Here is a 12,315-nt window from a genome sequence, read left to right as displayed (position 1 = left end):
AAAAGCTTTTCTCCATAAGATGTCTCTTGTACTACTCCATCTAAATCTTCCCAAAATTGATGCTTAATGGAATCATCTAAACCTACTTGAGGTGCATAAACACTAATAATATTAATAATATCCGTACCTAATACTAATTTAATAAGTAAAATTCTATCACCCTTCCTACGGACCTCAACTACATTATCTATAAACTGACGACTCATAACAATCCCTACTCCATTCCTATTCCTATTTATTCCTGTATACCAAATCTTATATCCCCAAGGTTCTATCACTTTAGCTTTCTCACCTACCCATTTGGTCTCTTGAAGACATAAAATATCAATCTTTCTCCTACACATAACATCTACTAACTCTACCAACTTACCAGTTAAAGACCCTATGTTCCAAGTGGCTAACCTAATTTTATGGTCTTGGACTAACTTCTTTACCCCCACCCGTCCAACAAAGCGAGCGAACCCTTGCCTATTTGACACCACACCCGGGCGCCGGTGTGACGCGTCGCTTCTGGGCGACGACCTAGCAACCCTTGCACATTTATCACTGCCTCCGGGCCTAGAGAGTACAGCGCGTCGCTCAGTAGGGAACGCCCCAACGAAATTCTCATATTGGTTCATTTTCATAGGATATGACAAAGTTTTTATGCTGGCTGTCACAGGCCTACCGCAACCCTCCTCCTTTATCCGGGCTTGGGACCGGCAGTGTATAACTACACAGGCGGAGTTAAAAAGTATTCTTGGGTATTTTGAAAAAATTCATATAGTATAAACCTCCTTCTTTATGGCCTTTCTCAATCAACATCCCTGATAGGCAATCCCGTACCCGACAACCAATAGGAGAGAATGAAACATTATACCTATGGTCAAATAATTGATAAACAAACAAAATATTTAGGTTTAATTTAGGAATATATCTAATTTTTGAAATAGAAAACCTTTTTGAAACATTTCAAAAATTTCTATTCCCTTAATCTCAAGGGATGTCCCATTAAAAGGAAAAACATTTGACCCGCTTGAGTTACGACATTCAGATAAAATATCACCATTTAGTGTCGTATAGAAGGAGGTACCTGAGTCAAGAAGCTAAAGAGACTTACTGGAGTCAGAGATGCCAACTGAAGAGACTGCGGCTCCGGTTGATGGAGCTTCTTATAGTAAAGGTTGAAGGGCTTCAACAAGTTGACTTAAGGACATGCTCCTGATTGATTCTTGTGAAGCTTTGGTCTCACTTGTCTCTTGTGTAACCGAAACTACCATCTTCTCATAGGGTCTCTTCAATTTAGGACAATATGTCTTTGACTTAAAGACATGCTCTTGATTGATTCTTATGAAGCTTTGGACTCACTTGTCTCTTGTGTAACCGAAACTACCTTCTTCTCATAGGGTCTCTTCAATTTAGGACAATATGTCTTGACATGTCCCGGTTCACGACAATAGTAACAAATAATTTTCTTTTTCTCAAACTCATTGTCTCGTCTTCCATGCTGCTCGTTGTTCGGTCTTTTATAATGTGGTGGTTTGTAGGCATGAACATAGTTTTCTGGCCTAGACACGGCTATGACTGAGTCATCATCATCTTTAGATGTCTTCTTTTTAAGTTTAATTTCTTCCATACTTAGTTTTTCAATAGTATCTTCAATAGAGAGGACATTTCCTCTATGAAGAAGAACCGATTTAGTAGACTCAAACTCTGACCTTAAACCATTGATGAATTGATAGAAATGTTCTACATCAATTTGTCTTTGACAAATTTCTCTATTTTTGGGACAATGTTATTGTGGTTCAAGAAGAGTCAACTTATTTCAAAGATCGGACAACTCACTAAAGTATTCTCTAATACTCTTTCCTCTTTGAGTCATAGTATGCACTTTGTCTTGCAAATTGCAAACATGAGCAATATCTTTAAGAAAGTAGATTCTCTTAAAATAGTCTCATGCTTTATTTGCATATTCAAATTTAGCAAGACTCGAACACTTCTTGATATCAACACTACTAATGAGGCAAGATATAATCTTGGCATGCCTCATTCTTCACTCTTTCCATTTTTTCTCATAGGAGGCCATAACCTTGGTCTTTTCCATCTCTGTAAGAGGTACTTCTTTTTCTCCTTCTATCTTAGTAAGAATTAGTTTGGGTTCCAAATCCGACCCATCCACTAATCCCCACAACCCTTTTCCCCATATGAAGTGCTTCATGATAGAAGCCCATGCTACAAAGTTTGTATCATTGAACTTGATGGGTTTTAGGGTGACATTATCATTGTCATCCATGTTTACAAGGGCCAAAAAAGAGAATAGAAGATTGAGAATGAGAAGAAAAAAAGAAAGAATCACGAACACTCTACCACAAAGAGAGTACCTCCAATGAAAAGCATGAACACACAAGCACTCCACCACCAAAAGAGCACCTTCAATGAAGAGTACGAGCACACAAGCACTCTACCACCAAGAGGGCACAACAATCTCACAAGCACTTAAGTGAACTTTGCAAAAAAGACTTTATCTTTTCAAAACCTTGAGTGACATGCTTCCCATTGCACCAAAAAATCAGCTTGATCTTCAAGCTCTGATATCATGAAAGGAAAGAAGATCCTCCGAAGATGTTCACCAAGAACAACAATATGGACACTCAAAAGAGTTCCACCAAAGCACCAAAAGAACACACACAAGCCACAAGATGAGCTTACACACAAACACCCACTAAAGGGGCAAACAAAAGGGATAAAAAATAATATTTTATTGATCAATGCTCATGCAAGAAGCATACATAATGTGGGGGTTTTGCCCCTTAATTTATACACAAAGTAGGAGCTCAAAAAGGGAGAGTTATTGGGGGTCCAACGGTTTAGAGCCAGTGGACTCCCAACGACTCTATGGGTTGACTAGTCAACCTTTGATGACTAGTCCCATCCCAACTAAAAAACAAAAAAGAAATCCTAACCTAACCTAGCTACTAGCCTAGTTATATATATATATACACATTTTTAACAGAAGGCACCAAATTATATGGAACTATTTAGCTGAAAATCATAGGTTTTAGATTTTTTTTGTAAATTAAATCTTATGGATGTGATCTACAATGTTTGTTTAGTGGGAAATGAATTTTGAATCATATGATTGTGACACATAGGCAGCTTTTTTAAGGGTTTCAAAAAAATAATGTTCTATAATGCACTAAAATTTCATGACTCAAAAAATCATACTTTTGGATTGCAATAGCATGATCCAAGGTTTGATTCTTAGCAAACAAACCTTCTTGAACAAATCTGTGTGGTCAGATTGAGTTGATAAAACTTGAACTTATGATTTTCAGGCTTTCAACTCAATAGTTCAATATAATTTTGTGCCTTCAGTAGCACCAAATATTATTGGCTACTAATGAAGGTACGGAACTAATGATTTGAAATCACTTTTTTCTTCAAAAAATTCTGATTTTTTGTACATCAAATGTTACGGATGTGATCTACATGGTTTGTTTAGTACGAAACTTGTTTTGAATCATGTGATTATGACAAGTAATTTGGCTTTTAAAGGGGTCCAAAAATCAACGGCCCACAATGTGTCAAAATTTTATAACTCAAAAGGTCACATTTTTTACATTAGAAAAGCAAGATCCAATGCTTGAGCCTTTGCAAACAAACCATGCTCAACACCTGTGTGGTTAGATTGAGTCGATACAACTTGCACCTATGATTTCTAGCTCATTAGTTTTGTACCTTCATTAGTAGCCAATATTTACCCTATATATATAGGGGTAGCTGCCTACTCCGATCCATGCCTACCGCCAGCCTACCGGGCTTCTGAAGTTTTTTTTTCATGTATTTCTTAAATCTGACCATACAAATGTGTTCTACTTGCTTGATTTCATAGGAATGGACTCTTTGATCATTCCAACACATGGGTAAGTTTTTATATGGCTTGTAAATCAATGGTCTATAATTTGTGTAAATATTCTAACTGAAAATTTCACATTTTTTCATTAAAAAAACATAACGGTTTCTGTTTTTCTAGCAAATTTCATTGCAATTAGGTGTCATTTACTGCTGTAAATTAGTAAATGTCAAGGGATTGTGGAAATGATAGATAGTGGAAGCGGCTTGTGGTGTGACACCAACAACACTACTTTGCAGAATTGGCCATGCAGATACTGTTGACCATCTCGTTTTGCTCTTTTGGGTCAAATCGATAGTTTGAGAAAATCTCTCTGCAGATTCGTGGTGGCTTCTTTGATGTTCCAAATCTGTTAAGGCCATTGCTCATATTCATTCAGTTTCTTTTGCTTGCTTTTGTGTTGTGTCCTCCGTGACTGTGCTGAATTAGCACGCTAATATCCATAGTACTTGTTGGACACAAGTTTCTCTTCTTGCATCCACCAGTAATCTTGTAACTGAATGTCACCTGCTTTTGTAGATTGTTTTCTGTTTTTTATTTTGTTATCCTCACTGATTAGAAAACATTTATTTGTAGAAGATGGCATACAATCAATGACGTATCTCATTGCAAGAGATTCATTGTTCCCATCATATACTCTCCACAAAAATGGGGTGGGTCTATGGGTTCTTTGCTTTGATGTTTTTGTGGTCGCAGGCAAGATCTAATTCTGAAGGTATATGCTTCCATCTGCTCTTGTGCTTATCAATATTTAGACGTACTTTTTCTTTCATGATTTATTAGGTTTTCTACTGTAATGTGCTTCTTATTGTTCTAAATTGAGAGACAACAAAGAACTTTATCTATAGGTATCTTTTGATACAAAAAGAAAAGCGATTATTACTTCAAAAGTTTTCCTCTTCAAAATCATGTACACTATAATAAGCTAAGTTTTTGTAGTACAGGCCCCTATCCTGCTGCATCGTCTATGATATAGGCAATTGTAATGTCAACCTCATCCATTTCAAGCCGCGGCTACTTATCTGGATGACTGAATCCTTTCTCTGTGATCCATTCATCATGTTCATCTTTTATATTTATACCAAAACAATATTGATATGATGTTTCTCATAATCTGCTTATACTTAAAGTCCAAATTTGTTTTATAAACACCATAAATTACTCATGGTAAGCACCAAAACCACTTTTTAGTCTGCATTTGATTCTTGCTGTGTACACCAACTAATGGTTTGCTTATGAGTGACCTGCGTGTTTCTTCCATACTGTCATTGATAAATCATTTATTCACACAATTTTTAAGTGCATGTTTATGTCCACAAACCAGAAATAAAAGATCAACCAAGTATTTCTCATAAATCTGATTAAATAAACTCTACTTTTTCTCAAATAGTTAGGAAACTATAAATCAGCACATAATTTTGCTTTTCCTGTATGAGCTACATTATTAGTATTTGCTATTTAGTGTTAGGTAGCTTACTTGCCATTTAGGGGATAAGCTATCTTGTTACTTTTCCTTCTTGCTATTTTTAGTGACAAAACTCCTTGCCCATGACTATTTGAAACAAAGTGTGTTATATGATTGGTTTGCACCTGCATTCTTGAAGGTTTTGTTGCACTTTTTCTGTCATTTTGCATGGATGTAACTTGGTGAAGTTTTTATCAGCCCAGTTCAGCTCTAGCATTTCAGTACTTGATCTTCCTTGTGTTTGCAGGGGATGCATTATCCGCATTGAAGAATTCTCTGAATGCCACTTCTGGTCAGCTAAAAGATTGGAATCCATATCTAGTTAACCCATGTACTTGGTCCTTCATTTCTTGTGATGTGAACAGTATTGTAACTTCAGTGTAATTTCCTTCGACTTGTATTTCTTCCTTTTTCATTTTTAAATAAGGGTGACATCTATTCTTACATTGAGATTGTTCAGTAATGTTAATTTTGTTTTTTAGTGTCAAGTAGAATCTTGCCAGCTTGTTTTGCTCATGATATTCAAAGTTATGACCCTTCTGTTTCTTTTTCCCCTTTTTCTGCCTTTTTAACATTCTTGTCAACAGAATTTTGCCCTCCATAGGGTTTTCAGGAACTTTGTCACCCAGAGTTGGAGCTTTGCAGCCCCTTGCTGTTTTGTAAGTCTCATTCATTTGTTAATCACTTAGTTGGAAATTGACTTTGAGTTGCAAGATTGCTATATAAAGCTTAGTTGTTGTCAAGTTCCTGCTAGTTAGCAAGAAACTGGAGATGATCTTGTACCAAATATGGCTTTAGATTATTATTGCTGTTATTTTATGTTATATGCATTTTAGCAGAAGAGGAAATTGGGAACTGCCATTCCGGATAGGTCCTTTGGTCTAGTGCCAAGGATGCTTTTTGTTGTTCATGATAACACTGAAGCATTGCATGTAACAATCCTTGAATTGCCATGGCCATATTTAGATATGTTAAATATATGAAGTGCATACCACATTTTTGAAAAGATTTCCTTAAAATTAAATAAAAGTATATCCTCTAAAAATGATTTTGAAATATTCCTATAGTGTCGGCTAATAAAAATATGGTGAAATTGGGTAAAATAATCAGATATGAATCAAATCAGGGTTGACTGCATATAGGGCTGCACAAGTCAATCTGAAACTGAGCCTTGGAGTTTTAGCTTGTATTGGTACATTGGAGAAGAAGAGGTCACGGGATTTGAATCTGTAACCTGGCATTTGAAAGGAATTCAGTAACTGTAAGAGGTTTTTTCTATTAAATGCTTATAATATATGATATATGTCCTAAACAAAACATCTTAAATGAACTAATAAACAAGGTTGCTAAACTTTTGATGAGCCTATGTTTGGTATTGAGATTTATCATGTGGCTGTCATTATGAATCTAAAACCACTTTTCTGTTTCTTTATCACAACATGATTGTGGCACTGAACCATCGGTACCTCATTGTGGTATACTCTTGATTTACTTAGATCTAATCTCCAAAAGTGAAAGTTAGTGTTTGTCATGTTTAACATGTTCTATTTATTATTTTCATGCATTCAAGTTGACTCCAACATGATGTTTTTAAACCATGCTTAGTGATGATTCTCCCATGAGCCATATATATCCTCATTCTCCGTTTCTGAGGCTAGAAGGTGGGTGGTAGAATGGGAGCCTGTTTTGTATTGACAAAGAGAAATGCTCAAGGAAGAAAAAGAAGAAGAAGAAAGGCTTACAAAGTGAAAAGCTTCCTTAGCAAGCAAGAAAGAAACATACAACAATATAAGGGTCGACCTCCCCTCCAGCACAACAGGACAAAATCACTTGACCTCTAACCTCTACTAAAGTACAAGAATACCCTCAGTAAATAATCTATATACAAAAGAAAAGAGCGTAGCACAAAAATAAATAATAACATTACATATGTTACATCTGAAATGAAATGGGGATCTTCGAAACACGAGCTTAGATTAACAAGAGCAAGTGTCAAGAATGACACTAAAGCATAACCCTTAAAAAGGGTATAACTGGAAACAAAATAAAAATAAAAAAGTATTCTTTATTGATATGAAAAACCAATTGCTTAAGAAGCATTGGAGTAAAATACAAGAGGGGCTGCACCCCTTTATATACACAACTGAAAGAGGACTCAATAGAGCTGTTGGAATGTGTCAGTCCAACAGCTCTATTGCTAGTCAAGTCTGGACAGGACTTGACTAGCAACAGTCATTCTAGTTCAAACTGAACTAGATGACATACAACAACAACAACTACGCCTTCATCCCAAAACAATTGGGGTCAGCGATATGAACCAAAAAAGAAATTCATTTTGGGTCTTCCACATGAATCCTTTTCCTCCAATCATTTCTATCCAACGCCATGTCCTCGGTGAGGTTCAAAGCATTCATATCCTTTCCTATCATCTCCATCCAAGTCTTCCTAGGCCTACCCCTACCTCTTTTAACTAATATATTTTCCCATTTCTCCAACCTTCTAACTGGAGCATCATTAGGCCTTCGCCGAATATGTCCAAACCACCGTAAACGATTCTCTCGCATCTTATTCTCAATGGGTGCAACACCTACCTTCTTACGTATCTCTTCGTTCCGAATCTTATCTTTTATTGTATTTCCACACATCCATCTAAGCATCCGCATCTCAGCTACACTCATTTTTTGAATATGATGTCTCTTGGCAGCCCAACATTCCGTACCATATAGTAAAGCGGGTCTAATAGTCGTCCTATAAAACTTTCCCTTCAATCGCAATGGCATTCTACGATCGCACAGCACTCCAGTAGCACTTTTCCATTTCATCCACCCAACCTTTATCCTATGATTTACATCTCCATCAATTTCTCCATACTTTTGAATGATGGATCCCAAATATTTGAAATAATCATTCACCGGTATATCTTGCTCACCAAGCTTCACTACACTCCCATCACTACTTCGTTGCTTACTAAACCGACATTCCATATATTCAGTCTTACTCTTACTCAACTTAAAACCTCTAGCTTCCAATGTCTGTCTCCATAATTCTAACTTAGCATTAACCCCAGCTCTAGACTCATCAATCAAAACAATATCATCAGCAAACAACATACACCACGGTACATTTTCTTGAATTGATGTCGTAAGCTCATCCATCACTATCGCAAATAGGAAAGGGCTTAAAGCAGATCCTTGATGTAACCCAACCGTTATCGGAAAATTGGTTGTCACCCCTCCACAAGTGCGGACATTGGTTACTACTCCTTCATACATATCTTTAATTATACTAATGTACTTGAGAGAAACACCTTTCTTCATCATTGTCCACCAGAGAACGTCCCTAGGTACTCTATCGTATGCCTTCTCTAAATCAATAAAAACCATATGCAAATCTTTGTTCCTCTCTCTATATCTTTCAATAAGTTGTCTAAGAAGATGTATAGCTTCCATAGTTGATCTTCCAGGCATAAAACCAAATTGATTCTCCGATATCATGACAACCTTCCTCAACCTAGACTCAATCACCCTCTCCCAAAGTTTCATAGTATGACTCATGAGTTTTATACCACGATAGTTTGTGCAATCTTGTATATCACCCTTATTCTTATATAAAGGCACCAAAGTACTCTTCCTCCACTCATTAGGCATCTTATTTGTTCGCCAAATCAAGTTAAAAAGATTTGTCAACCATTCTAAACCTTTCTCTCCCAAGCATTTTCAAGCCTCGATAGGTATACCATCTGGGCCAACTGCCCTTCTTGATTTCATTTTCTTCAAAGCCTCTGCAATTTCTTTCTTTTGAATCTTGCGCATGAAGTCACGATTTATCTCATGAAAAGGAATGGAGAAGTCTCCAAGATCTTGAGCATGACTATCATTAAATAGCTTATCAAAATAATCTTTCCATCTCTCCTTAATCTCCTCATCTTTGACTAAAACCCTTTGCGTTTCATCTTTGATACATCTAACCATACCCAAATCCTTCGATTTCCTATCTCTCATCTTTGCAAGCCTATAAATATCCTTCTCGCCTTCTTTGGTATCCAACTTGTCATAAACCTCCTTATATACCTTAGCCCTCGCGTTTCGAACAACTTTTTTAGCTTCCTTCTTTGCTATCATATACTTCTCCAAATTCTCATTATCTAAAGACAAAAAATAAAAATAAAGAAAAAAAATTACAGAAATGAAAGAAATGAAAAATGTATTTATATATATAATAATATAATATTATTATATATACATATATGTACAGTTTTACATTTTAACACTCCCCCTCAAACTTACGGTACAATGAGCGAAAGTTTGTCTAAGAGAAAGTGAAATCGGGGAGCAGCAAGTGGCTTTGTAAAGAAGTCTGCTAACTGATATTCTGAAGTGACATATGGCAGATCAATTATCCCGTGTAGATATTCCTCTCTGACGTAGTGACAATCCATTTCGATGTGTTTGGTGCGTTCGTGGAATGTTCTGTTACTGGCAATATAGATCGCACTTTTGTTGTCACAACACATTTGTGAAGCCTTTGTTGCTTCAACTCCCATGTCAGCAAGCAGTCGTCGGAGCCAAACTACTTCCATGGTCGTGGTTGCCATGGCTCTGTATTCAGCTTCGGTGGATGAGAGAGATACCTTCTGCTGCTTTTTACACCTCCACGAGATTAATGATTCCCCTAAAAAGACACAAAAGCCAGTGGTTGAGTGTCTGTTATTGGGATCACCTCCCCAATCAGCATCAGTATATGCAATTAAATCAAGAGAAGAGGAGGAAGATAAGAAAAGTCCTCGTGAAAGAGAGGACTTGATGTATTTGATAATACGCATGACTGCTCCCATATGAACAGAAGTAGGAGCATGTTGAAATTGACTTGCTGTATGAACAGCATGTGCTATATCTGGTCTGGTAATGGATAGATAGAAAAGTGCCCCGACAAGCTGTCTGTAAGGAGTAGGGTCTGCAAGAAGTTCTCCATCATCAATCTTCATTTTAACATTAACAACTTCTGGAGTGTCGACTTTCTTATCATCAGTAATACCAGACCTGAAAACAATATCAAAAGCAAATTTAGTCTGAGATAATAAATATCCTCTAGGAGAATAAGCAACTTCAATGCCTAAAAAATATCTCAAAAAAACCCAAATCAGTCATTTCAAAATGAGATTTAAGAAGTGTTTTGATTGTTTCAACTCCCTGTTTATCGCTTCCGGTGATGATCATATCATCCACATAGAGAAGAAGCACAATGATCCCTGCATCAGAATTCTTAATAAACAAAGCAGTGTCAGTTAAACAGAATTGAAAACCAATATCAATCATAACACGACTAAACCTATCATACCAAGCTTTTGGTGCTTGTTTAAGTCCATAAAGAGCTTTTTCTAAGCGAAGGACTTTACCCTTAGGAATACTTAGACCAGGAGGGGGTTCCATATATACTTCTTCAACTAGCTTTCCATTTAAAAAAGCATTTTTGACATCCATTTGAAAAATAGACCATTTTTTGATAGAAGCTAAGGCAATTAAGGTTCGGACAGTAGTCATACGAGCCACCGGAGCAAAGGTTTCTTCATAATCAATCCCATATTCTTGGGCATAACCTTTGGCTACTAAACGGGCTTTATATCTTTCAAGAGTACCATCACTCTTGAATTTAATTTTATAAACCCATCGACATCCTATAGTTTTCTTCCTTGGAGGAAGATCTTGAATATTCCATGTAGAAGCGTTTTCAAGTGCATCTAATTCAGCTTTCATGGCTTCTATCCATTTGATATCATTTTTTGCTTGAAAATATGTGGATGGTTATTCATATGAGTGAATTAATGCAATAACTGCCCTATATGTGGGTGAGAAAGACTCGTATGATACAAACTTTCCTGGAGGCCTCGAGATTCGGGTTGATTGTCTAGTTGGAATGTTAGAATATTTCTCAAGTGCACATGGAGGATTAGACTCTTGTCGCCTGGAATATTGAATACTAGTATCTCTATGAACTTCTTCATTTTCAACATTAAGATCAATAATTCTTTGATCATCATCAAAGTTACGGTCAAGGTCATATTCATCAGATGTTGATGTTAGATCTAGCAAAAAGGAGTACTCAGTGACGTCTTTTAATTTTCTAAAATCAAAGAAGCTCTCCTTTTCAAGAAAGGAAACATTTCTAGACACATATAGTTTATTATTTTTGAAGTCAAAACATCTATAACCTTTCTGGTTTTCAGCATATCCTAAAAAGGCACAGGGAATCGCACGAGGGGAAAGTTTATCATTTTTGTCAGTAAATATGAAACATTTGCACCCAAATATTCTTAGTCTAGAGTAGTCTGGAGAAATGTTCATAAGTTTTTCAATGGGAGTGATATTTTGTAACGAAGAAGATGGCATCCTATTAATGAGATAGGTGGCAGTTAAGGCAGCTTCTGCCCAAAAGTCTTTCGGGACTTGATTTGCTATTAATAAAGTCCTAGTGGTTTCTATAATATGGCGATGTTTTCATTCTGCCAGTCCATTTTGTTGAGGTGTATAAGGACAAGATCTTTGATGTGTGATGCCATGCAATTTAAGATAATTTTGAAAATCTGTGGATAAAAACTCTCCCCCTGAATCTGTGCGAAAAATAGTAATATCATTTTGAAACTTGTTTTTAACCATATTATGAAAAGTTTGAAAGTATGAAAATACTTCAGACTTATGTTTGAGAAAGTACATCCACGTATGTCGGGAGAAATCATCGACAAAAATAACATAGTAAACAAATCCTCCTTTAGAAATTACTGGTGCAGGACCCCAAACATCCGAGTGTATTAATTCAAGTGGTCTTGAAGAGAAAAAGGTTCTGTTCTGAAATGGTAATCTTTTCATTTTGCCGAGAATACAATCTTTACAATCAAATGATTCAGAGTTACGAAATTTCCCTAGATTTGAAAAATGTTGGATTTTGGCTATATGTGGGTGAC

The 12,315-nt window shown here is 36.3% G+C and overlaps 1 protein-coding gene across 4 annotated transcripts in view; it reads left to right on the top strand.

Moving 5' to 3' along the window:
* Positions 1-12,315, top strand: part of LOC149816325 (LRR receptor kinase SERK2-like) — a 55,850-nt gene that overhangs the window by 26,071 nt on the left and 17,464 nt on the right. For 3 of the 4 annotated variants that reach the window (XM_089986611.1, XM_089986607.1, XM_089986610.1), the window contains exons 2-4: positions 4,469-4,607; positions 5,605-5,737; positions 5,945-6,016. In XM_089986611.1, the coding sequence (XP_089842737.1) occupies positions 4,541-4,607; positions 5,605-5,737; positions 5,945-6,016 (272 nt within the window). In that variant the 5' untranslated portion in view covers positions 4,469-4,540. The remainder of the gene's footprint in view (positions 1-4,468; positions 4,608-5,604; positions 5,738-5,944; positions 6,017-12,315) is intronic. The other variant, XM_089986609.1, reaches the window with a different exon arrangement.

Source organism: Nuphar pumila, chromosome 14 (assembly GCF_984573655.1).
Source record: "Nuphar pumila chromosome 14, dmNupPumi1.hap1.1, whole genome shotgun sequence".
NCBI classification, from domain to species: domain Eukaryota; kingdom Viridiplantae; phylum Streptophyta; class Magnoliopsida; order Nymphaeales; family Nymphaeaceae; genus Nuphar; species Nuphar pumila.
This window is presented reverse-complemented; position numbering and strand designations above follow the sequence as displayed.